This window comes from Salvia hispanica, chromosome 1 (genome assembly GCF_023119035.1).
Source record: "Salvia hispanica cultivar TCC Black 2014 chromosome 1, UniMelb_Shisp_WGS_1.0, whole genome shotgun sequence".
Classification (NCBI taxonomy): domain Eukaryota; kingdom Viridiplantae; phylum Streptophyta; class Magnoliopsida; order Lamiales; family Lamiaceae; genus Salvia; species Salvia hispanica.
In genome coordinates, this window is record NC_062965.1 from 942,896 (window position 1) to 969,593 (window position 26,698).

The window sequence follows — 26,698 nt, forward strand, 5'->3', positions numbered from 1 at the left end:
AAGTTAGTGGAATGTGGGTCCTACATTTATATATTAGTTTTATAATAAAATGTGAGTAGGAATGAGTTAGTGGAATATGAGTTCCACTACCAAAAATGGTAAAAGTGAAATGAGACAAATTATGTGGGACGGACCAAAATAGAAAAACTGGGAATCAATTATATGGAATGGAGAAAGTATTAGATAGTACTCCCTCCGTTCCATAGTAATGGAGGCGTTTCTTTTCGGCACGAAGATTAAGAAAAATTGTGTTAGGTGAGTTAAGTAAAGGGAGAATAAAGTGGAAAATGGAAAAGGTAGAGAGATGAAGAGAGAAAAAAGTAAAATAGAGTAAAGTATGTGCAAAATATATGTTGACTTTTACTAAAAAAGAAGATGACTCTATTACTATGAAACGTATCAAAATGACAAAATGATATTACTATGGAAGGGGGAGTAGGATTTAGTTCCATAGACATTAATTTGATACAAAATCTATAGACTATAGGTGCTTTAATAATATTTATGATAATTATGAAAGAATCATCTACGAATATTTAGTTATTATGTTTCCACATCTACCTACTTGCCGACATTAATTATTATAGTACTCCTACCATCTTAAAAATAGTCAAATTTTTTACAATTGAAATGAATCATTCCTTTAATAACAATATATCAACTAGTAGTATTTTACTTGAAATTATTTCTTACATGATTTTCTCCAATATTTTTTTGATATGATAATTATTTAAATTATTAAGAAAAAACATTTAATTTAGAAATTCATGTAATTTAAATACTCCTTTTAAATTTAATACTTTCATATTTGATGTTGAAAAATTAGTGTTATAATGCCATAATAACAAAAATTTGTGCAATAGTTTGAAAGTCATTAAAATTGCAACACACATTGTGTTAATTTTGATGATTAACCTTGTTTTAAGTCCTTTCTGTATCTACTCACAACAATGCATCAAATTCATAGTAATTACAATTCTCTCACAATGAAAAGAGACAATATATCAAATTCACAACTATAATTCTCTCAAAATGAGAAGAAATGATGCATCAAATTCATAGTAATTACAATTCTCTCACAATGAAAAGAGACAATATATCAAATTCACAACTATAATTCTCTCAAAATGAGAAGAAATGATACATCAAATTCACAACTATAACTCTCTCACAATGAAAACAGACAACACATCAAATTCTTAACTATAATGCACTCTGAGAAATAATGCAGACAAACATAGACTTACTCACGAGCAACAACCACCACCTGCTTCCCGACGTTGCGACCGGAGAATAGGCCGACGAGAGCCCCAGGCGCGCTTTCAATGCCTTCAGCTATGTCTTCAACGCATGTGATTTTCCCTTCCTTGATTAGAGGCACAACCATCTCCAGGAACTTCGGGTAGAGATGGTAGTGGTCGGAAACGATAAATCCTTCCATACGGATCCGTTTTGTTATTAGGTTAGACAAGTTGTGGACGCATTCGGGCTTCTCAAGGCTGTATTGGGAGATCATCCCACAAACAGCAATGCGACCATGGAGTCTCATGTTGTTTAGCACCGCTTCGAGCATCTTCCCTCCCACGTTCTCAAAGTAGATGTCGATGCCATCGGGGAAGTACCTAATTAACAACAACACAAATTTGTTATGATTTATTATGAACTAATGAATTTATATAAGGACAGATTGCCAGAAAAAACATACAATTTGGTCAAATTCTAATATGCCTCCTAACCTTATAAATTAACCGAAAAAACCATACAATTTGGTCAAATTCCATACTTCATGGTTTTTTGGCTGATTTTCAAAGTTGTGAGACGAATGAGAATTTTACCAAACTTTATGATTGCCGGATATACACACATACATCACACACAGATGATTTTTATGACAATTTGTGTGGGATACAAAAAAGATTCTTTTCTTATATAAGAACCTAAATATGTGTATGTGTGTTAAATTACTATCCTTCAAAGTTAAATGAATATACACATTTTTATAACAATGATAGAATATAGGGAGGAAAAATTCACCTCTTCAAAGCTGCATTATAGTCTTGCTCTTCTTTGTAGTTAAATGCTTCATCAAACCCGAATTTGTTCTTCAAGAGATCGACCTTCATCAAAGCAACAGCCGACATTAAGTGCTAACGAACCAGCTTGTTCATCACATGTGAAACATAAACTTGCTTCCGAAGAAAATTAACACAAATAGACAACCAATCAAGCTGACAATCTAATACGATGGGCCATGTAATCCCGACCTTTTCTTTGCTCCCTGCACTCCCAACAACGTAACACCCTGCAGTCTTGGCAAACTGACCAACGATCTGACCAACAGCTCCGGATGCAGCAGAGACATACACAGTTTCCCCCTTTTTGGGAGAGCACAACTCGAATAAACCAACATAAGCTGTCATGCCAGTCATGCCTAAAGTGAAAACACGAAACACATTGATTCAGCGTGTGTATAGATAAAATCGAAGATAGTGAATATCATATTTCATATCCTTAGCCTCACGTCCATACATCTCCTATCGTTGAAGTTCAGAAATTAGCAAGATACACACAATTATTCATGGCTAACACAAATCCAACATTTCCCCCTCCTTATTCAAACAGTATGAAGTTCATCAACAGCTCGTTTTCGTTAACAGTTTAACCGCATACACAGATAAATACTTCTGCAGAATCATAAACAGCTAGTTCTACCTCAGACAAATAGCACTGGGAAGCAGGAATCAAGCGTGAAATTTAAAGTCGATAATCAAAAGGGGCTCGAGAAACTCACCAAGAATCCCTGTATAGTAAGAGAGAGGCAAATCTTTATCATGAACCTTAAACAATAGGCTTGGATCTTTAATAAGGCTATACTCCTCCCAGCCAGTAAACCCCCAAACTAGCTCGCCCGTCTTGAAATTCGGATGAGTCGAATCCAGCACTTTCGACACTCCATATCCATTAATAGGCTGCCACCAGAAAAGGGGCAAACTTCAACTAATCTCAGAAACACCAAAGAGATGTGATCAACATTTAATCAATGGAAAGATTCAATTTTTACTTCTTTCCCCAAAATCTCAAGATGAGATGTCACATTCCAGTGAGATAATTTACACAATATTTCATCAAAAGTCAATCTTTTTTCAATAAAATAATTAAATTAAGGGCCCTAATTCAAATCAACAAATTCTATTCACCCTTCACACAAAATCCCCCAAAAAACCAACAAAATGAGTGCCCTAAAAAACAAAACAATTTCTAATCAAGCAATCAGAAACACAATTAATTTCAACAAGAAACTAAAAACCCATAAAGATTTAGCAAAAAAAACTAAACTTACAGAGTCTGGTGTGAAGGAAGCAGTGTAGTGGCCCTCGAGCTTCTTCATGCGGCTAAGCATGTAGGGATCGCAGGATAAGTAGAGATTCTTCACCAAAACGGCGCCGTCGCAGCCGCTGGGAATTTTGAGCTGAATTTTGGAAGTTCTAAGCGACATATCGGATTCTTTCACAGAAGATTTGACATAGTTGTTGAGTATCACTTGCTTGTTGCTAATTTCCTCTCCCATTTTGCTCTGCTTCAGTGCGTGTGTGTGTGTGTTTTTTCTTCTTGAAAGTATGAAATTTTATACTGGTAATTATTTTATTTAGAAATGGAAATGATATCTCGAAAATGACAAGGAAAAAGCATTGATTGTGGAAATAAATTAGGAAAGTGAGTGAGGATTGTGACATATTGTAGTGATATTACTATTATCCTACTTTTATTTTTCCATGATCAATTTCAATTCACAAGGTCCCATAACTTTGTAATATAACTTTGTAATAGTACTAACTGTTTTAGCTTCTTAATCAGATAAATCAATGCCAGATAATTCATTCTTAGTGAGTTAGTATAATGATAATCATATATTTTTACTCGTTCTGTATGCGGTAATGGAGGTGTTTTTTTTTTGGCACACGATTTAAGAAAAATTGTATTAACTGATTAAGTAAAGGAATAATAAAGTAGGAAATAAAAAGATAGAAAGATAGAAATAAAGTTATTTCAAATGTGACTCCAATAATTTGGAAGTCAATAAAATTGCAATAATTGTTTGTGATGATTAACCTCATTTAAGTCCTTCATGTATCAATTAATCACAATCACAATACATCAAATTCATGATTATAATTCTCTCTCAATGAAAAGAGAGGTAGTTAATCTTATTTCCGATGATTCACTCTGAAAAAAACAGACCTACTCACGAGCAACGACCACCACCTGCTTCCCGACGTTGCGACCGGAGAATAGGCCAACGAGAGCCCCAGGCGCGCTTTCAATGCCTTCGGCTATGTCTTCGACGTATGTGATCTTCTCTTCCTTGATTAGAGGCACAACCATCTCCAAGAACTTCGGGTAGAGATGGTAGTGGTCGGTAACGATAAATCCTTCCATACGGATCCGTTTTGTTATTAGGTTGAACAAGTTGTGGACGCCTTCGGGCTGCTCAAGGCTGTATTGCGAGATCATCCCACAAACAGCAACGCGACCGTGGAGTCTCATGTTGCTTAGCACCGCTTCGAGCATCTTCCCTCCCACGTTCTCAAAGTAGATGTCGATGCCATCGGGGAAGTACCTAATGAACAACACCACAAATTTGTGAGTATTATCTATATACCGACAAATTGCCAGAAAAACTATTAAATTTGGTCAAATTCTGATCCGTCCACCAATTTTTTCAAAAATTAACCAAAAAATCATAAGTTTGGATTTGTTATTCACAAACGTGGGATAATTGCGAACAGATCCATACTTCGTGGTTTTTTCAGCTGATTTACCAAAGTTCGCGGTTTTTTGGCATTTATGAAAATTTGTGTTGGATACAAAAAGGATTCTTTTCTTATATAAGAACCTAAATATGTGTATTGTGTGTTAAATTACTAACTATTATTCAAAGTTAAATAAGTTATACACATTTTTATAGCAATGATAGAACCTAGGGAGGCAAAAGGTCACCTCTTCAAAGCTGCATTGTAGTCTTGCTCTTCTTTGTAGTTGAATGCTTCGTCAAACCCGAATTTGTTCTTCAAGAGATCGACCTTCATCAAAGCAACAGCCGACATTAAGTGCTAACGAACCAGCTTGTTCATCACATGTGAAACATAAACTTGTCACGGAAGAAAAATAGCACATAAATCGACAACCAATCTAGCCAACAATCTAATAAGTTTTCGATAAGCCATTAGATTCTGACCTTTTCTTTGCTCCCTGCACTCCCAACAACGTAACACCCTGCGGTCTTTGCAAACTGACCAACGAGCTGACCAACAGCTCCGGATGCAGCAGAGACATACACAGTTTCCCCCTTTTTGGGAGAGCAAAACTCAAAAAAACCAACATAAGCTGTCATGCCAGGCATGCCTAAAACGAAAACACGAAAAACATTGATTTTCAGTCTCACGTTCGTACATCTCCCATCGTTGTTTTCCAGAAATTATCAAGATACACGCCACAAATCCAACATTTCCCAATCTATTCCCCTCCTAATTCAAGCATATATAGTTCATCAACAGCTTGTTTTCGGTTAACAGTTTAACTGCATACACAACTAGATAAATAACTTATGCAGAATCACAAACAACTAGTTCTACCTCAGACAAATAGCACTAGGAAGTAGGGATCAAGCGTGACATTTAAAGTCGATAATCACAAGGGGCTCGAGAAACTCACCAAGAATCCCTATATAGTAGGAGAGGGGCAAATCTTTATCTTGAACTTTAAACAATAGGCTTGAATCTTTAATAAGGCTATACTCCTCCCAGCCAGTAATCCCCCAAACCAGCTCGCCCGTCTTGAAATTCGGATGAGACGAATCCAGTACTTTCGACACTCCATATCCAGAAATAGGCTGTCACCAGAAAAAGGTCAAACTTCAACTGATCTCAGAAACACTAAAAAGACGCAACCAACATTTTATCAATGGAAAGATACAGTTTTTATTTCTTCCCCAAAAATCTCAAACTATTCATCAAACAAGAACCTCTGCAGAAACACCAAAAAGACATAACCAACATTTTATCAATAGAAAGATACAATTTTTATTTCTTCCCCAAAAATCTTAAACTATTCATCAAACAAGAACCTCTGCAGAAACACCAAAAAGACATAACCAACATGTTATCAATTGAAAGATACAATTTTTATTTATTTCCCCAAAATCTCAAACTCAAAACTATTCATCAAACAAGAACCTCTGTAGATGAAATATTATACTATTCCAACAAATATTCCTTTACACAATATTTTATTATCAGTCAATCTTTTTTTACTAAAATGAAAAAATAAAGGGCCCCAATTCAAATCAAGTACATTTAACAACTTCTATTCCAACAGGATTCCAATCGGCCCACTTTTTCACCCTTCACACAAAATCTCCAAAGGAATCTTTCAAAACCCAACAAAATTACAAAATGAAGTGAACTAACACAATAATTTAATCCAGCTCATTCTTGGAAATTCAGAAACACAATTAATTTCAACAAGAAATCAATCACCAATAAAAATTTCACTAAAAAAAAAACAAAACTTACAGAATCTGGTGTGAATGAAGCAACATAGTGGCCCTCGAGCTTCTTCATGCGGCTAAGCATGTAAGGATCGCAGGATAAGTAGAGATTCTTCACCAAAACGGCGCCGTCGCAACCGCTGGGAATTTTGAGCTGAATTTTGGAAGTTCTAATCGACATATCGGATTCTTTCACAGAATCTTTGACATAGTTGTTGAGTATCACTTGCTTGTTGCTAATTTCCTCACCCATTTTCCAATTGTTTTTCTGCCTGAATGTTTTGTTTAGGTTATGGCTGAGAAATTTTATAGGTAACGGAAATTTTATTTGAAAATGGAATAGATATAAAGGAAAATGTAGAATGATTAGTAGTGGAGTATTGATTTAATCAAGAGAAATAGATTAATATCCAAATTAATCTAGGAACATTCGTTTTTTCGAAAATGCCAAAATATGGCACAATATTTGAATTTTTATTTATTTTGAATAAAGTTTCAATTTTGTTTCTTATATTTATTTAAAAAAATATTTTGGTTGTTGGGCAGAGTTAATCATATTTTAAAATTCAAAATTAGCGGAGTATCATATACTCTCACCGTCCCATAAAAATATATGCACTTTTCATTTTTACTCGTCTCACAAAAATATGTGCATTCTATTTTTAGAAAGTTGTATCAATTTAATAATGTAGGTCTCACTATCCACTAACACTACTTTAACTATCATTCTCCTCCTCTTTCTTACTTTACCAATTTTTTCTTAATCCTCATGCGCTCCCAAATGCATATATTTTTTTGGAACAGAAGAAGTATAAACAAAACATATTTTTCTTATACATTAATAACCAATAAAGTGTGTTAGCTTCTAATTCTAGACAATATTCTTAATTCATATTTAACTTATTAATCAAGTTAATATTTATTTACCTCATTAATTAAGTCAAAATGAAATTAATTAACTGCTAATTTTAGCAAAATTATCATAATATGTACCAAGACATATTGTCTATAACAAGATCTAAGAATGAACAACGAGAGGGGCCGACCGACCCCACCACCGGCCCGCGAATACAGCCAGAATCAAGATTCGGAGCATTGCAGATGGAAAGGGGTAGTTGGGCTTGATGAGCATAAATACAAAACCAAAGTATTAGGCTCATAGCCCATTAATCTATCTTCATATTGTATAGGGGCACGAGCACGACATTTCTTCCTTACAATTATCTCATTTTCCTAGCTAAGTAAATTATGAAACTTCCGTTATAAATTGTCTTTTAATTAAATTAACTTATCAAGTCATATAAATCAGAAGATAGATTATAATCTTTCAACTTTAAGTCGAATGATAATATTGTTAGTTTTTTAAATATTAGTAATTGATTCCGACATAATTTTAGAATCTTTCTTGTTTCTTAATGTTGGATAGTTAATATGACTTAAATGTTGAGGTTTTTTTAAGTAACACTTTGTTACACACTAAAATTTATATATTTACTAGTATAGTTTATTTAACGATATGTTAGATGTGCACTATTCGGCATTGACTATTTTTAATAAATTTGATTTATATTAAATTCAACCCTACTTAGTGTTTTCTTTTGTTTCTTGAACTTTGTTTATAGTGTGCCATCCCTTTTTTTATATACTAAATGAAAGATATGGATTAAAATCCCACTAGTCACGAATAAATATATTATTTTCATAGGGTTTAATTTTACGGTGAATTATTTAAGTTTAAACGTTCAAAATATTATTCTCGATTCTCACATAAAATGTGATTTTTACATTAATCCACGACCACAGGTAAAGTGATGTAATTATGTTATGACTATGTAAAAAAAACACTAGAACATTTAGTGCCTTAATACCTTCATAAATAACTTTAATATAACGTTTAGTTTCTTAATAGCCTCCAATAAATAAAGTATAAATTCTCAATTGATGCTTGATTAACGCATATATACATATAATACTATACTATATAAATATAAGTTGTTCTATCAAAGTGCTATTGTCACACACATTCTTTAACAGGACATATCTTTTATAGGCATGACGAAAACACTAGCTATGATGCTAACAACATTGCTTATGGTGAGCACTTTTCTCCCATCGCTAGCCGAAAATATTGGCAACCCTGCTCTTGGTAAAGGCGGAATTCCGGGATCGAAAGATGCCGCGATGACCCACCCTCCAGAGTTGAAAGTGACAATGGGAACGAAGATGTTGACGAGCAAAACTTGTTCCATGACAAAGACCTACTAGACCTAGCGCCGTATGGAGCTCCAGTCGAGGCTCCGGTCGAGGCTCCATACTAAAACAATCAATATTCTGATATTGAGAAGCCAAATTATGTCTAACCTAAGCTAAATTTTTAGTTTCTATTTTACTAAGAAAAATTAGACCAACCATGTGATGATTTGTTTTGGTCTAATTTTAGCATCTCTTGGTTAAGAATTTCTATTTAATTTCATCTAATAAAATTGGTCGTATTTGGTGTATGCCTACTTGCAGATTACTTTATTAATATGTTTATGTATATTAGGATAAATTTGGGAACCTTCTTGATAAAGATTATACTATATTATATGTATGTATCTCAAATGCAAAATACATATAATTAAAATATAATTACAAAATAAAGAAAATTCCCACTCATTATACCATAGAGAAAAGAACAAAAAAATATAGGAGTATAAATATACCATAAAACAGTGAAGAAAAAAAAGTTGGGATTCAAACCTTAGATGCCTTGAAAGACAAGTTGATTTAAACTAGCATGCTAGTGAAGTCTTTTATGTACTATTTTAAAATATTTTTAATAATAATAATTAATTTTGTTTGGAATGAGAAATTGAGTTGTAGGCATTTTGAATGAACTAATAAAATAGCCCATTTTCCAAGCCCACAGTCCTGCATTGGCGGCCCGTTTCAACTTTCAACTACGTCTTTTTAGAAAGAAATGGAAAATCTTTTGATAATTTCATTACAAATTAAATAAAAACATTATAATTCCAACATCCACACACTAAAATAATATTTCTATTGTATTATTCATTGACCATACCATTTTTTCCATTTTCACTTAATACTTACAATTCATCACTAAAATTTTCACTGCATTTAACACTATCCCTTTTAGTTATATTTTTGGTTAATTGCTCTATTTCATATAGTATTCGCCTTACTTTATAAACAACGTAAATACCCAATATTAAGGAGTTCCTTTCCCTTAACTCATAGTTCCAAAATTTACTAACAAAGTTACATACATATTTAATGAACAAAATGTTGTTGCTTAAACATCATATTTTTTAGCTACAAGGAGAAGTGGATTTTTCTTATGCATCGTGATACCGGGCCGAGCAACGGTATCAATATCTTCTGCCCGAATTCCTTCGGGCAACTGCCAGTCAAAGGAATACAATAAATTCGCAACCGTTAGCTCCACATTGGAAAGTCCCATAAGCATTCCTGGGCAGATTCTTCGCCCTGACCCAAATGGAATGAGCCCGAAGTCTTTTCCTTTGACATCAATGTTACTATTCAAGAATCTTTCGGGCATGAACTCATCTGGATCCTTCCAATACTCGGGATCTCTTGCAAGCGCCCACGCGTTCACATAGACCACTGTTCCGGGTTGAATTTGATATCCCTCGAGAGTGCATTTCTCGATGGTTTGTCTAGGTACAAGCAGTGGAGCTGGAGGGTACAACCTAAATGTCTCGTTGATGACTGCTTTTAGATATGGAAGATTGGGGATATCGTCTTCATCTACTTTGCCTTTGTTGCCCACCAAATTTCGAATCTCGGCTTGTACCTTGCGCATCACTTTAGGTACCTTGATCAAGGCTGTCATGGTCCAAACAGTTGATGCTGCACTTGTATCCGTTGCGGCAATAAATATGTCCTAAAAAGAGCAAAAAAATTGTGGTTAGCTATCTGAAAACCACTCTATTAAATATTGCTTAGTAGTTGGTGACAGTTTTCCAAATAAATAAATTGAGGACTACAGATACTATATCCATGTGATAAATGGAAAACTATTATTGAGTTAATATAGTATTGAGTAAACCCCTTTAGAGTTAGTCAATTTAAATCAAGTTTATTAATCATAATAAAATTAGGTCTATTGATGGCCTAGATTTAGTTTTAACTACTTTAACTATTGTTTTTGTTTACTTTTACTCCTATTTTCTTCTAAGCAAGCCAATTAACTATTCTTACCAACTAAAGTCCAATCTAGTCATGTATAGACAAAAAAAAAACACGCACACATATTTATGCAATACAATATCTATAAACCATGTGGCTATAATAAAGATAGTTAAGAGATAAGGCAATATCTTTATTACCATCACTAGATATATACACACCCAAAAATATTAGGTACACTTTCACCCCTTAGGTATATCAAGAATTATTCTGGAAAATGAGATATCCACCTAAATTTCTCATAATATTATTATTCAATGTAGCTCCTAACCTAAAGTAATTTATAGGGAAGCTGTAGTTTCAAACCCAAAACATTGGCATAGCTATATGTATGAAGCATGTTTCCAAGAACAATACTTAATCCATAATGTCCAAAATTTTAGTTTTCCAAGAACTTAAACATGGTGCGTTAGTTTCCAAGTCAATAAACTAATGACATATTTGTAAATACGATGTAAACTAATAGTATTATATATTTAAGAATATAAAATGTATGGATATACTAAAGCATGTCTGGTAGGGGACGTAGGGTAAATAACTCGTCTAGGGATGGAATTCTATGAATAAAAATATCATTTTTATTCATAGATTTCATTCTTATATGAGTTATCTACTTTACCAAACATGATCAGCATATAATACAAATTTCGTGTATACTAATGATGTCATACCGTTAACAAGGCTTTAATGCGATTCCAGTCAAGATCAATGGAGCTCAATTTCTCCTCTTTAAGCTTGATCAATACATCCAAAATATCCTCATTCTCCACCTTCTCCCTCCTCGGATCGAGATGCTCGTCGATGAGCTCCTGATAGAACGAATCCAGGCCGTAGAAAACCTTATCGAGCCGATCAATGGCCCCGGTCACCCTATCCACCCACCCAAGCGCGGGAAAATAATCCGACACGTAAAACTCCATCAGCGCCGCCTGAGCATCATTGAGAAGCTTCTCGAACCTTCTAAACTCGGGCCCGTCCTCCTCATACCTCTTCCCAAAAGCAATCTTGCAAATCAAACTGCTCCCAAGAGCCATGGCGACGTGGCTCAAGTCCACAGGCCGTGGCTCTGGAGATTCAGATAATCTCTGAATCTTCGCCACCATGCGAGAGACTTCCATCTCTCGCACGGGGCGAAAGGACTGGTTCTTTTTCACGCTGAGCAAATGGACGGCAGAGATCTTCCTCATCTCGCGCCAGTCGTCGTTGTAGGGGGAGAACACCATGTCCGTACAGTTGTAGCTCAGCCTCTTTTGCCCTAGGAATTTCGAGCGGTTGCAAAAGGACAAATCTTGTGTTTTCATCACTTCTTGGGCTAGTTTTGGGGAGGAGATGATGAGCATGGACACGTGGCCTATTCTCATTCGCATGACGGGGCCGTATTTTTTGGAGAGTTTCCAAAAATAGAAAGGGAGGTCAGAGGCGGCTCCGATTTCGAGGAGGTTTCCGGTGAAGGGTAGGCCGGGAGGGCCGGGAGGTACACGAACGACGCCGTTTTTGGTTGAGATTTTGGATTTGTGGAGAAGGTATATTACTAGTAAGGGGACTAGTATTGATAGTATGAGTATCATTTTGATATTGGTGGTATTATGTTTTTGGTTTTGGTGTTATTTATAGGCTTGAAAGGATATGGATGTATGTGGATGTGGTTTGCATTTGATCCTTTTTGGAAATTTGATTTTGACTTGTGTTGGTTGTTCAATGAGGACTAGAATCTCTATATTATTTGATATATATTCCCTCGTCCAGCCGTCCCACAAGAATATGCATTTTTTCTTTTTTTAGACCGTTCTATAAAAATATGTATTTTCTAATTTTGGAATGTTTTTTTTTCTGTTGAGGTGAGACCCATTTTCCATTAACAATACTTTAATTACTTTTTTCTCCCTACCTCTTTCTTACTTTACCAATTTTACATTAAAATTCATGCCGAACCCAAAGTGCATATTCTTTGGGGACGGAGGGAATAGTTTGAAAACCAATTAATACATATGGACTATACTAAAATCTTTAACTTTATTTATTTATTTTATTTCTGTTTATGGAAAAAAGTAGTGAGATTCTAATCTTCGACATTACTTTTTATAAATAAAATACTTCTTTGTCCATCATTAATTTATGAGATTAGCAGGAGTTTAGAAATGTGAATAAATATAATTGAAAAAATTAACATAATGTAAATCAAAATTTTATAAATTAGTTCTATTAATATGTAAGGGAAATGTGTCATAAAATATAAAACTTACTTCTCTCATACTAGCGACTGTGAAATATGATTTGTAATAACAGACATTCTAAAGAACAAAATTAGATATGGCGAATTAATATTCTTGTGAATAAATTTCCATTTCAAGAACATGTAAAGAAGAACTATTTTGATAAGATAAGGTTGTGTATATGATCATTTGATTGGTGGGAGATATATTATTACCTAATTCAGTGTAGGACCATTGCATGTTGTCAATGACAATATTGATACCGCAGACTTAGGGATATTAATTTTTTTTTACATATCTTATAAAATTGCATCAAGTTTGTACGTGTGTACTCCTCTAATGTCTATAGTCTATAATGATAGTATTCAACGTAATTTATTATTTATGTAACAATTCAGTCAATGTCTGATTCCTAAAGAAAACACTAGTAGCCTATAAATGCATGTGGCTAATTAATTATCATATTTTTAATTATAGTAACAACGCCTTCTTTAATTTGTTGCATTTTAATTGAAAATTATATAATATTTTTAAACAAAATCAGATTTAATTTATAGTATTTAATAATTGCATGGACCATAGTATTTTGTTTGGATATCTTCGTTACTTATTTTATTGCAGTCCAAGATACCGTATTATATTTATTCCATTTGGTATTATTTGACTGGCTTATTTGTCGGCATAGTAAATACAAAAATAAAAATGTGGTACACAATATAGTATATTAGATTTAACATGGAAGTACAACTGAAATTGACATTTTTGCCCTTACAGATTTAAACGAATTGTGAAATTGACAATTCTTGTAATAGCGCAAAGTGCATTATCAGTACACAATTTTGAGGCAAGAAAATAATTAAATTTGATAAATTTCTGGTTAATCCTATAACTTTAAAAATAAATAGATTTTATTTTAATTTGACAATTTTTTCAATTATCTCATAAAAATTCCAACTTTTTATATGACTTTATTTTTTTTAATCTATGGTCTGTTCATGGACGTCAATTTTTCTACCAGAATGGCCAAGATACTTAGTTATACGTCAAAAGAAATTGCTAAAGATGTGTAGGATGGCAGATTTTTGCTATGGTACAATTCAGAAAATTATCAAAATCAATATCAACTATTTTTAAAATTATAAAATTGACTAAAGTTAATGATTTTTCTTAGAGTTTAACCATAATTCAAAGTGTTCGATTAAATCATGGAAGGGTTCTCAAGTAATTTTACACCTAAAAGTTTGTTTCTATGTTTTAATTAATCCTCGTGCAATTTGACTAAAATAGGGCAAAATATTAGTGCTAGAGTTGATTTGGTGAATTGAAATTATAGGCTTAGAGGAATCATTTTTAATTTGCCAACATATATAAGTGAATAATTTCGAATGCAAGTGGCTCTCAATTTGGGTGGAATTTGTATACCCTAGTCGTAAAATTCCAAATATTAATAAAATTTTTGGAATTTCTCAGCAACTTTTTTGATTGCGTGAAGAACTTGAATTTGATTACATTTTTGTATCTGCGGTCAACTAATTAGCTTAATAGTAAATATTGTGAAACATGCTACAAATCACTATATATCTATTGTATTATTGTGGATACTTTTACAAAAATCATCATGCCTATTTTGAAACAAAACATACACACGCACACACACAATCTATCTCAAGTTTAATTATTTTCTTATTTTCACACTTTAGCCTTGTTATTTAATGTGAAAATTAAATACATGAAATATATAAAGTATTTTGATGTTTCGAAGAAACCAAGATTAATGGTGCTGGGTGTGCCAGCGGTCAAAGACAATTTTTGCCCTCCTGTTATATTGGATTTTATGCAAGTATATTCATTTGTCAAATTCGAAGTCGACAAAGGCTAATGAATGAAAACAAAATTAATATATGCAATAATATCGCCAACTAATGCAATTATAATTTATATATACAAGCATATATTTATATATAGCAGTACTATTATGTACATAATGAAGATTAATGTGTAACAATATGATAACAAATTAACAAAATTATGATGCAAAAATCGACGAATACAAAGAAAATATTGATGATAAAATTCTTAACTTTTCTATGGAAAAAATAAAAACATAAACCAAGAAATATAAGTTGATTAAAATTCGTATGAATTGCAGTAAGAAAATAAGATTAAAAAGAAGAATCACATTAGATATCGAAACCATATAAAAGTAGCGAAATTATAGTTTTCATATATCATAATAAAAAAATATGGAACATTGCATACATATTCTCAAGCTTTTAATTTAATAATTGAATATTATTGATCACATGTGTTATTTATATTTGTTAGATCATTGAATTCAATGATTTGATAAGTAATATTCATATTTATTTTGATAATAAAAGGAGTTAATACTATATGTAAATAGGAGAGAGTATATACTCCATATAATAATAAATGACGTTTTCTTAAAAATAATTATTAAATTAAAAGAGAAATCAATAATAATTCATCATTTATACCGTGAAGACTAAAAACATTTTACTTCATTGTCATAGTAGTATCATTTATGAAGTCGTATTATCATTTATGAAAACCAGCTGGATGTCTGAAAAACATAGACAAACCTATATACTTAGGATGGAACAAGTCTATATTACAATCTACACACTCTAATAACGTGCACGTGAAAATATTGCAGTATGCCACTTATATAAATGTAAGAAAGTATAGTTAATACCCAACAACCTTGCCTTAATTAAGGTCCTTAATACACAGTACCAATTTCGTTGAGAAATCTTAATATGAAGAATATAATATCAATTTGAGAAGCTTTCACAAGAATAATCACTAATTCAGATTAATTAATTTTATTTTGCTTTACCTCTAATTAAGAGAACTAAGTAAAAATTTTATAAGAAACAATATAATCCAAAGTAAGCTTAAAACAAATTTTGCTATATATAAAGCATGCACAAATAATAATTCCTTAAAAAATTGTACCATTTTCTATGTTACAAAACAATAACAAATATCACAAAGACATAAAAAAGACACAAACCATAAACAATTACAAACGACATCGCATCAATTTCCTTTCAAATCATCGAAAGAATTCATAGAAGAGTGCCTCAAATCGCACCATCTCCTCCGCCGGCAACGCCACCATCACGGCAACCCCGTCGTCGATCGCGTCACGGAAGACCCAACATATATCCTTCCTATGGTTCACAACAGGGCAGCAATAAATTGGCTTCCCCCACGGGTACTCGACTTCATCAAACCCTAACCCTATCCACGACGCTATAAGATAATCCCCGTGGGGAAGCCCACGGTGCACCTCAAGCCAATCAAAAGCCGATTTGGCATATTCTTCGGTCATATCATCTAGCCTATTCGAGATGAGCTCCACTAATCGTGAAAAAGGCCCTTTTTCAAGATCCTCGAATGTCGTTGAAATCCCTATTGGCAACACTCCATTGCCACTATATGAAGATGGCAGATTCGGGATTACCCTTGACCTTAAGTTGATAGAAGTCAAAATAGTTGACTTTTCTTCCTTTTCATGCCCTATGTCACCCGAGAAGGCATGGCACCGCCACATAAGCGCCGCTGCGACCTTAAAGGTGCTAATTTTTGCATTTTGATTAGTTGTGTTTTTCGCATGGACTTTCATGTTATATATGTTAGTAGGGCTCAATTTGAAAATACGAAAATTTAATTTTTCTCGTTCACAATCGTACACAGGTGGGCCAGAGCATTCTCCGGTTGGGTGATTAAGAGCTAGGTATTCGTGGTGGGGGAACACCACTTTAGGTGGAGATCTGGCGGCGAGGAGGCGGCGATCGTTGCAAGGGACAACGGCCAACGGGCCGTCGTCGAAAGCCTGAGAGGCTAGGTTTTCCATGAATGCCTTGGCGCCCATGCCATCGAGTAGGATGTGATTAGTAGACATGCCTATTGCAAATCCACCACACTTGAATGATGTGATCTATACATATACACCAAAAGAATACATAATTAATTAACATAATTAATTAGGTGATACTATTAAAACATACTCATTTTTCAAAAAAATAAAAAATTAAATCAAAACATACTCACTAAAGATTAAATACTTGTCGTGCACACATTGTTATATGTAAATTATTATTGATATAAAAAATGTAGGTCGGTAAGGTGGAACACAGGGATATAAAAAATACTACATGTGATAAATGATATGACATCCATTATTTATTCTTCTGTATATTAATTTGGTTTCCATACATGATTCATGTGAGTCTGTGACAACATGTCCTTCTAGATTGGATCCCTAGCTTTATATTTTTAAAAGTTAAAATATATAATAATACTATGCATATATGTTCAACTTTGGTCTTCAATTAAGGCTAATTTCAACACAAATAAACATAAAACAACTCAATTTCACTAAATAAAATACACATACTCACACTAAGAAAACCTATATTACTAACGAATACTTAATCTCTCGATATATACTGACAGACTGTGGGTAAAACCTCCTAGTCTCCACCGAACTTTCCAGCAGATAATCACGCATTTATTCTATGCAACGGCGCTCATGAGATGTAACATGAAAATGCAACAATACCATCACAACTTAATTAAAATACGAGATTTAACATGAAAATAGTATCGACACATAGAACAAATTAAAACACACACATACCTGAAAAACACACAGAGGCTGATCAACATCATGACCCAAATTCTCCAACTTTTCAACAGCAAGTTGCCTATATCCCAAGTTCGGATGGACCAAAAAATCCCCCATCTCCTCTAGTGAAAATTCAGAAGAAGCGACGACGAATCCGACCCCGGCCCCATTGCAGTCTACCTCCAGCCTGCCCGTTTCGAGGTTCAGTTCTATCCTTCCCGCCATAAAATCGTAAGGAACCAGCACTTTTTGAAGTGCGATTTTGAGCTTTTTAGCAACATTTTCATGTGGGAAATCGGGATTTTTCTTGAAGAAATGGGCAGTTGGGATGTTGTAATTCAGAATCTGGTCAATGTTGGACAAGTAGATTGATTTTCTTGGTGTTTTTTGTGATGGAGAAACTAATGAGGATTCATGGATTTTTATCTTGAGATCTTCATATGTAGGAATTGGTGAGAGGGATGTCATTTTTTTCTGAGCTGTGCTTATTTTGCTTTGACATATAGTCTAGTTTATATATAGTGAGATTAATATTAAAGGATAAGAAAGCGATGAATTTTGAGGTGAAATACGTTTTATTTTAGGGCGATTTACCTGAAAATCATGAATTTTAGTTAAATTTTAGATTTGTTCATAATTATGTCACAACCAAAAAATCAGGCCGTGTACATGTAATAATAATATATTGGTGACGTCCACGCATGATTTCACCAAATCTTTTTGTAGTTGATTGTTGTGTATAAATCCAAATTCCATGGTTTTTATGAATGAGTTTTTATTTTTTTTTTCCAATTTAACCGTTTATTATGTTATTTAATGAAATGACTCGTTTCCTTTATGAACACGTGACAATGTTTAACTTATCAGTGGTGGCGTCCACATATGATTTCTCACCTTCCATAGTCTAGACATGCCCACGGTTCGGAACCGCCGGTTCCGGTTTTGGGAAATGTGAAACCGGAACCGAACCGTGAGACTATTTGACGGTTCCGGTTTCGGTTCGAAAACCGGCGGTTCCGGTTTCCGTTCCGAACCGCCGGTTTTCAGGCGACTTTTTACGGTTTTTCACGGTTCTGAACCGTCGGTTTCCGGCGGTTTTTCGCGGTTCCGGCTTGTTTTCACGGTTTTTCACGGTTCCGGTTTGGAACCGTCCGGAACCGGCGGTTCCGGCATGGTTTCGGTTCGTAAAATTTGGAATCGGAACCAGCCCGCGGTTCAAAATATGGCGGTTCTGGTTTAAGAAAAAAGTCACGGTTCTGGTTCGGAACCGAAAACCTTGGGCATCTCTATTCCATACCAAATACAATTTCAACATTTTTTTTCATCATTGAACATTGCCAAATAAACAAAATAAAATTTCATGCTTTTTTCAATTTATTCTTTATTTTATGATCAATGCTGTCAGATCAGCCATGATTTGTCCTTTTTCAATTATAGAAAATAAAGTAGAACAAGAAACGACAAGTAAGATCAATAATTTGCAGAACAATTTATTAAAGTAACAAAAGTTGTATAGAATAATTGAGCCAATATATATATTTGATATTCATATTGGTAAGACTGCACAGTCAGGGTGCATAATGTAAGATATGTAACGTTGGGTGTTTAAGGCGTTTAGCAGAAATTAATACAACCCAACCACTATTAATATATAATGTGCTAAAGTTATTGTGATTGATTTGCCATTAAACACTATTCAAGAAGTTTTGTCGTTCGATCCTATGCAAATTATTGGCAATAAGTTGATAAGGATTGCTTCAAGAATCTATTATGATATCGTTGAAATAACAATTCTAAAAAAACTAATAACCATACTTGTCATGGAGTTTTCAACAAGATGATGCAAGAAACCTTGCACCTTTTATTTGTTACTCCTTATATAAGTATAATGTTTAACTCTTTTTCACTGATTTTTGGATTTTGAGAATTTGTTGTATATATAGGTAAAATTCAACAAATTACATTATCATAATAATGTCATAATATGGAACTTGCATATTGAATATAGTGGTATCTTATTTCCCTAAATTGTTATTTCACACAACTTGTGTAACGCCAATTTACTGTTTCCGATCTTTTACTATATTCAAATTTTTTAGGGCCTATAAACACCGTGGAAAAATAGGATTTCACCGAACTTATGTAACATTTTCTCATGGTTGTCTAATGCAGTTATAGAATATATGACTTTGAGGGTAAGCAAGTTATTATTTTGATTTTATTTATTTCATAGTTAGAAAGAATTATAATATTTTTCCTTTTACTAAATTAGGTTTTCCTTTCTTGCTTATTTTCCTTTTAGTTATTTTCCTTTCAGTTTTATTTTCCATAAGTTTGGGATTTTCCTTTGCCTATATAAAGACTTCATTGTTGAACTTAAAAAATAGACTTTGAATATTATTTTTACATTGAATTTTCATACTCTGAAGTTTTCAATTCTTTGAGTTCTTTTTACCAGTTTAGTCATTCTCTATACGTTTCTGCATCATTGTCGTTGGTTTCGACATCGATTGTAACATCACAAAACCTTTTATAATTATGAGCAACATGATTTCACACATGCCCATTTATTAACAACAGAATATGCAATACATTAGTTAACAACAAATTAAAATACACACACACACAACCCTAAACCCTAAACATTTTAGGCACAAGTAGAAGGGAGTTTTTCTTACACACTGCAAGTCCCTTTGTTGCATCTGTATCAACATCTTGTGCAAGAGCTCCTTTAGGCAATTCCCAATCAAAACTATACACCAAATTTGCAACCATAAGCTCGGTTGTCAAATATCCCATCGACATGCCAGGGCACATTCTTCGACCTGACCCAAAAGGAATGAGCCCGAAATCTTGCCCTTTATAATCGATTCCACTATTCAAGAATCTCTCAGGAATGAACTCATCTGGATTATCCCAGCACTCAGGATCTCGCATTACAGCGTATGCATTAACATAAACCATTGTTTTCGGCCGGATTTCATAACCATCTAGAATGCTTGTCTCCATTGATTCTCTTGGTATCAGAAGTGGAACTGGTGGGTATAACCTCAAACTCTCATTTACTACAGCTTTTAGATATGGGAGTTTGGGCAAATCATCTTCATCTACTTTACCCTTTTTTCCAACCGAACTTCTGATTTCGTTCTGCAGTTTCTCCATAACTTTGGGTGCTTTGATTAGAGCTGTCATTGTCCAGATAACTGCAGATGGAGTTGTTTCTGCTGAAGCAACGATCATATTCTACAAAAGAAGGAAGATGAATGATATATATTGAAGTGAAAAAGCACCAATTTATGTAAAAAGATTAAATTCTCTAATACTACAATACATTTATTATTGTTATTTTTTATTTTGTTTGCAAACCAAAAGACTATATCCTTTGTTTGCTTACCTGTTTTTTTTATGCTAATTTTCATCTAGTTCTTTCAAACCATCTTCACTAGGGTATACCGTATCGAAATGGCACACTCCCTCCGTCCATCAATAGATTTCCCCTTTCTATTGGCTCGGGTTTTAAAAAATTGTTTGACTTTAAAAACAAATTTGGTAGAAAAAGTTAATGGAATATGGACCCTACTTTTGTATATATTGGTTTTATAATAATATGTGAAGGGAGTAAGTAAGTGGAATATGGAGTCCACTTGCCAAAAATAGTAAAAGTTAACTGAGACAATTATTGGCAGATGGACGAAAAAAAAAAATGAGACATTTGGTGGCTGACGAAGGGAGTGCCATATAACATACCGAATATCTATATTTTTGGTACGATAAGTTCAGCGTATTGGTATTTTGACATTTTTCTCCACCTCTAATTCTATGTATTCACCATTATGCTATAATTATAGTGTAATTTTTTATTGCTGTTACTAGTGACTTTCTCTACACTTAAAAACCAAGCTTACCATTAGAAGGGCTTTGATGTTATCCAAAGTGAGACCACTAGAAGACTCATCATCGATTTTCAGCTTCATCAACTCAGCAAGCATATCTTCTTCTTCCTCCTCCATCTTCTTCGATTCGAGGTGCTCGTCGATGAGCTCTTGATAGAACGCATCCATCTCCTTACACAACACATCAGCTGTCTTCACTCTCCCACTCATCTTATCCACCAAACCAAACGCGGGAAAGTAATCAGACACAAAGAAAGCGGTTGCAAGCGCATCAAATCCCCGAAGAATATGATGGAATACCTTCGTCCCCGACCCTCCCTCCTCGTACCTCTTCCCGAAAGTGATCCGGGTCAGAATATGGATGCCGGTGGACAAGACCACCTCGCTCAAATTCACTTCTTTGGAGGTGGAAGAAGAGATCTCGGTGATCATGCGAGAGATCTCCTCTTCGCGAACATGGCGATAAGATTGAATCTTTTTGTTGCTTAACAGATGAATGTGTGTCATCTTTCGTATCTCCTTCCATCGTTCGTTGTACGGTGTGAATGCAACGTCGGAGCTGTTGTAGGATAGCTTTTGCTGCCCTAGGAAATTAGGTCTACTGCAAAATGTCAAATCTTCCGTTTTCAACACTTGTTTGGCTAATTTGGCTGAGGATATGACTAAGAGAGGTCTAGTGGCTAGCTTCATGTGGATGATGGGGCCGTATTTCTTCGAGAGGTGGTGGAGGTAAATGTGTGGCTCTGCCACCCTGCCGAGCTGGTGGATGTTTCCAATCAGTGGCAAAGGCGGCGGGCCGGGTGGTAGAGTGGTTACTGCCCGAGGTTTGGTTTTGTGGAGGATGTAGAAAATCAAGATTATAGGGAGAGTTATGGATAGTAGTAGTATCATTGTGATGAATGATAGTTTGATGGATGAGTGGTGGTATGGAACTTGTTGTTTTGGTCCTATATTTATAATGTTTTATTTATAAATTAGTGAAAATAGTAGAGAAGAAAGCTATGGCGTGACATAGTATGTTAGTATATTTTAGACAATTGTCCGAAAAGCATGACTTATAGTTAAATTAGTGATTGTTTGCAATTATGTCACAACAAAAAAATCAGGTCGCATACATGTAATATATCATATACAACTTTACCAAAAAAAATTCATCGTGGATTATTACGAACAAATCCGAATTTCATCACGGCTATGTTCTTTTAGTTGCATGCAAACTATAGATCAACCATGATTTGTCCTTTTCAAATATTGAAAATAAAATAGAAGAAGAAAGGACAAATTAATAAGATCAATAATTTCCAGAACAATATAATAATATAACGCTAATTGTATACGTACCTCATAATGATTGAGCCTTTATAAATTTGATATGCATATTGGTAGGACTGTTCAATCAGGATTCATAATATAAGATTTGTAAAGTTGATGGTTATGACGTTTAGCAGAAGAATTGATTATGAAAATAATGCAAACCAACAAATATTACTATATTATTTGCTAAAGAGATTGTGATTGATTTGTCGTTAAAATGAAGTTTTGTTCGTCGACCCTATGCAATCATGGGTTGCGTTAGGATAATAACCAACTTAATGTAATCACTCTGATAATTCATCATTTCAATAATTTAAAATTTCAACACAATGACTTGAATATGTCAATTATGTCTTTATGTTGACATTTAAATATAAATATAAAAATGTCAACACAAAAAGATAGTTGACATACTCATGTCATTATATTAATATGTTTTATATACGGAGTAGTTGACGAGTTATCACAATTATCATATTATATTAGTTATTATTTGATTACACTGAATGCAATTATTGGCTAAATTGATATTGTAATAACAACAATTTTACAAGAATAATTACTATGTGTACATGTGATACAAAAAACTGTACCTCTTTTTCTGATATTAATTTATTTTGTGAGTGTCACTTTTTTGTTTTACAAAAAATGAGAACATAATTATGACACTATTCCTATTTTACATTTTTCTTCTATTTTTTTGGATCGTGAGAATTAGTTGTATATATACATTTAATTAATAAGATTACTATGGTAAAATTTCTACTTTCTTGGTATATGTAATTTGACGAATTTGCAATTTACATCATAATAATGTCAGTGTAAAATGTAACTTGCATCTCAATAGCAAAGTTCAAGGCATTGATTGAATAGTGTTGGTAACTTGGTAATGTTATTTCTCTAAATTGTACATGCAGTTTTTCCATGAAAAATTCCAGTATCTCGGAATGCCTTAAAATTCACACAACGTCAATTTACTGCATCCGATATTTTACCATTTTTCATATTTTTGTATTAAGTCGGTTAGGTTTAGGGTTTAGTTTTAGAGCCTATAAACACAGCGGAAAAACCTTTTCGAGATCCAACTTTTATTTCAAGAATAAATCGAGACTTTGGAAACTAGGGTTAATACGAACTAATGTTACATTTTCTCTTGGTTGGGTCGGCTTTGAGATCGATTATAACATCACAACACTACAACATGATTTCACACATGCCCTTTATTAAAAACAAAATTAGCAATTTATTTGATAAAAACAAAATCCACACACACACACAAACACTAAACCCTAAAATTTTTTAGGCACAAGTAGAAGGGGATTTTTCTTAAACACTGCAAGTCCTTTCGTTGCATCTGTATCCACATCTTGTGCAAGAACTCCTTTAGGCAATTCCCAATCAAAACTATACACCAAATTCGCAACCATAAGCTCGGTTGTCAAGTATCCCATCGACATCCCAGGGCACATTCTTCGACCCGACCCAAAAGGAATGAGCCCGAAATCTTGCCCTTTATAGTCTATTCCACTATTCAAGAATCTCTCAGGAAAGAACTCATCTGGATTTTCCCAGCACTCAGGATCTCGCCCTACAGCATATGCGTTAACATAAACCAATGTTTTCGGCCGGATTTCGTATCCATCTAGAGTGCTTGTCTCAATTGATTCTCTTGGTATAAGAAGTGGAACTGGAGGGTATAACCTCAAACTCTCGTTTATCACAGCTTTTAGGTATGGAAGTTTGGGCAAATCATCTTCATCTACTTTGCCCTTTTTTCCTACCAAACTTCTGATTTCGTTTTGCAGTTTTTCCATAACTTTGGGTGCTTTAATTAGGGCTGTCATTGTCCAGACAACTGCAGCTGGAGTTGTTTCGGCTGAAGCTACGATCATATTCTACAAAACAAATGATAATTAATGATTTAGATTGAAGTGAAGATGCACCGATTTATAAATTGTTGGAAAAATCACAGGTTAGGTCGATTTCTCTGCAACTTAAAAAATAGTCAATTATATCATGACTTTTTTCTCAATTGTCGCATTCATTTAGATTTGGGGGATATTCTATATGACATCGAACCTGAAATCCATGGCTTTTATGAAGCTTTGTGTATCACTCTCAAAAGCAATGGATTTTAGTATTAAAAATATACTTATAACATTAGAAATCCAAATTAGTGGAACAATTGAGATAAATGTTAAAATTATGATATACCACTATTTCTAATAATGACTTTAGTGTAATCTATAACTTTATTATGTTTATATATGCATCAAATTTATACTAAAAAAATACAAAGACTATTACTTCATGTGAGCTATATGTGACATGTCCGAATCAAATATGTCGCTTAAAATGGGAAGGGGGAGTTTAAAATATTTAAATAAATCTTACCATTAGAAGGGCTTTGATGTTTCTCAAAGTGATACCACTCGAAGAAGACTCATCATCACTTTTAAGCTTCATCAACACAGCCACCATATCTTCCACCTCTTTGACCTCCTCCACCCTCCTCGATTCGAGGTGCTCGTCGATGCGCTCGTGATAGAACGAATCCATACCCTTAAATATCGATTCAGCCCTCTTCATTTTTCCACTTATCCAATCCACCAAACCAAACGCGGGAAAGTAATCAGACACAAAGAAGGAGGTCGCTAGCGTGTCGAATCCCTTAAGAAACTCAAGGAACCTCTTCGTATCCGACCATTCCTCCGAGTATAGCCTCTTCCCAAAAGTGATCCCGCATAGAATATGGATGCCGGCCGCCATGACCACCTCGTTCACATTCACTTCTCCCGAGGCTGAAGAAGAGATCCCTGTGATCATGCGGGAGATCTCTTCTTCGCGGACAGGGCGATAAGATTGAACCCTTTTGCTGCTGAAGAGATGAATGTGTACCGTCTTTCTTATCTCCTTCCAATCATCGTTGTAAGGTGTGAACGCGACGTCGGAGCTGTTGTAGGAGAGTTTCTGCTGCCCTAAGTAATTAGGTCTACTACAAAATGCCAAATCTTGGATTTTCAATACTTCTTTGGCTAATTTGGCTGAGGAAATTACTAGGAGGGGTCTAGAGGCTAGTTTCATGTGGATGACGGGGCCGTATTTTTTCGAGAGTTGGTGGAGGTAAATGTGTGGCTCTGCCGCCTTGCCGAGCTGGTGGAAGTTTCCAATCAGCGGTAGAGGCGGCGGGCCTGGTGGTAGAGTGGTTAATGCCCGAGGTTTGGCTTTGTGTAGGATGTAGAAAATCAAGATTATTGGGAGAGTTATGGATAATAGTAGTAACATTGTGATGAATGAGGGTTTAATTTGATGGATAAGTAGTGGGATGAAACTTGTTGCTTTGGTCCTATATTTATAATGTTTTTGTACCTAATAGTAGGGATTGTACATACTAATTTACCAATATATTTTTTAGATTTCAGTTTTGCAAATTACATTTCCAAATTTAGATCTTATAATAGAATAATAAAATACTAGTTTAACTTTTTAAGGTGTGATCAATTGCTAACTTTCTTAAGTTGCTAATTCTGTTAACTCATTAACGCAGTGTATTAAAAATGTCTGCACGATGACATTAAAATGTCAATACATAATTTGTTGACATTTCAATATACTGTGTTGACATTATGTGTTGGCATTTTAATGTCATCGTGTTGGCATCACTGCGTTGATGAGTTAGCAGAGTTAGCAATATAACACACCACTTAATTTTTGTCTCTAAATAATTTTGGTGCGAATAATGAAGAAAAAATTTCAGTTGTCATAATTTACAGAATTGATGGGAGATCGTATGCATGTATTAGTACAATTTGAATTATTTAGAATTATAGATTTGTTGTTATGTTTTTATTAGTATGTA

At 34.1% G+C, this 26,698-nt stretch overlaps 6 protein-coding genes across 7 annotated transcripts; all 6 read right to left on the bottom strand.

Moving 5' to 3' along the window:
• Positions 1 to 1,097: 1,097 nt before the first annotated feature.
• On the bottom strand, positions 1,098 to 6,852 carry LOC125200653 (2-alkenal reductase (NADP(+)-dependent)-like). 2 transcript variants are annotated; one of them, XM_048098355.1, is made up of 6 exons: positions 6,792 to 6,852; positions 3,341 to 3,559; positions 2,792 to 2,969; positions 2,265 to 2,431; positions 2,035 to 2,117; positions 1,098 to 1,622 (listed from the first exon to the last, which is right to left on the bottom strand). In XM_048098355.1, exons 1-6 carry the CDS (start codon positions 6,798 to 6,800, stop codon positions 1,244 to 1,246), a joined length of 1,035 nt encoding a protein of 344 aa, XP_047954312.1. In that variant the 5' UTR covers positions 6,801 to 6,852; the 3' UTR covers positions 1,098 to 1,243. The 2 variants fall into 2 exon arrangements, with proteins under 2 accessions (XP_047954312.1, XP_047954311.1); XM_048098354.1 differs by lacking the exon at positions 6,792 to 6,852 and having other exon boundaries at positions 3,341 to 3,634.
• On the bottom strand, positions 4,067 to 6,800 carry LOC125200655 (2-alkenal reductase (NADP(+)-dependent)-like). The gene is made up of 5 exons (XM_048098356.1): positions 6,573 to 6,800; positions 5,713 to 5,890; positions 5,237 to 5,403; positions 4,999 to 5,081; positions 4,067 to 4,618 (listed from the first exon to the last, which is right to left on the bottom strand). Exons 1-5 carry the CDS (start codon positions 6,798 to 6,800, stop codon positions 4,240 to 4,242), a joined length of 1,035 nt encoding a protein of 344 aa, XP_047954313.1. The 3' UTR covers positions 4,067 to 4,239.
• Positions 6,853 to 9,752: 2,900 nt separating the features above from the next.
• On the bottom strand, positions 9,753 to 12,345 carry LOC125208732 (6,7,8-trihydroxycoumarin synthase-like). The gene is made up of 2 exons (XM_048108345.1): positions 11,434 to 12,345; positions 9,753 to 10,457 (listed from the first exon to the last, which is right to left on the bottom strand). The coding sequence occupies exons 1-2, from the start codon at positions 12,328 to 12,330 to the stop codon at positions 9,846 to 9,848; spliced, it is 1,509 nt and encodes a 502-aa protein (XP_047964302.1). The 5' UTR covers positions 12,331 to 12,345; the 3' UTR covers positions 9,753 to 9,845.
• A 3,583-nt stretch (positions 12,346 to 15,928) lies between these two features.
• Positions 15,929 to 18,110, bottom strand: LOC125202234 (fatty alcohol:caffeoyl-CoA acyltransferase-like). Its single transcript, XM_048100597.1, has 2 exons — positions 17,645 to 18,110; positions 15,929 to 16,942 (listed from the first exon to the last, which is right to left on the bottom strand). Exons 1-2 carry the CDS (start codon positions 18,098 to 18,100, stop codon positions 16,055 to 16,057), a joined length of 1,344 nt encoding a protein of 447 aa, XP_047956554.1. The 5' UTR covers positions 18,101 to 18,110; the 3' UTR covers positions 15,929 to 16,054.
• Positions 18,111 to 20,145: 2,035 nt separating this feature from the next.
• On the bottom strand, positions 20,146 to 22,425 carry LOC125207678 (6,7,8-trihydroxycoumarin synthase-like). Its single transcript, XM_048107125.1, has 2 exons — positions 21,538 to 22,425; positions 20,146 to 20,875 (listed from the first exon to the last, which is right to left on the bottom strand). The coding sequence occupies exons 1-2, from the start codon at positions 22,414 to 22,416 to the stop codon at positions 20,264 to 20,266; spliced, it is 1,491 nt and encodes a 496-aa protein (XP_047963082.1). The 5' UTR covers positions 22,417 to 22,425; the 3' UTR covers positions 20,146 to 20,263.
• A 1,472-nt stretch (positions 22,426 to 23,897) lies between these two features.
• LOC125207670 (6,7,8-trihydroxycoumarin synthase-like) lies at positions 23,898 to 26,149 on the bottom strand. Its single transcript, XM_048107112.1, has 2 exons — positions 25,234 to 26,149; positions 23,898 to 24,734 (listed from the first exon to the last, which is right to left on the bottom strand). The coding sequence occupies exons 1-2, from the start codon at positions 26,122 to 26,124 to the stop codon at positions 24,129 to 24,131; spliced, it is 1,497 nt and encodes a 498-aa protein (XP_047963069.1). The 5' UTR covers positions 26,125 to 26,149; the 3' UTR covers positions 23,898 to 24,128.
• Positions 26,150 to 26,698: the final 549 nt, after the last annotated feature.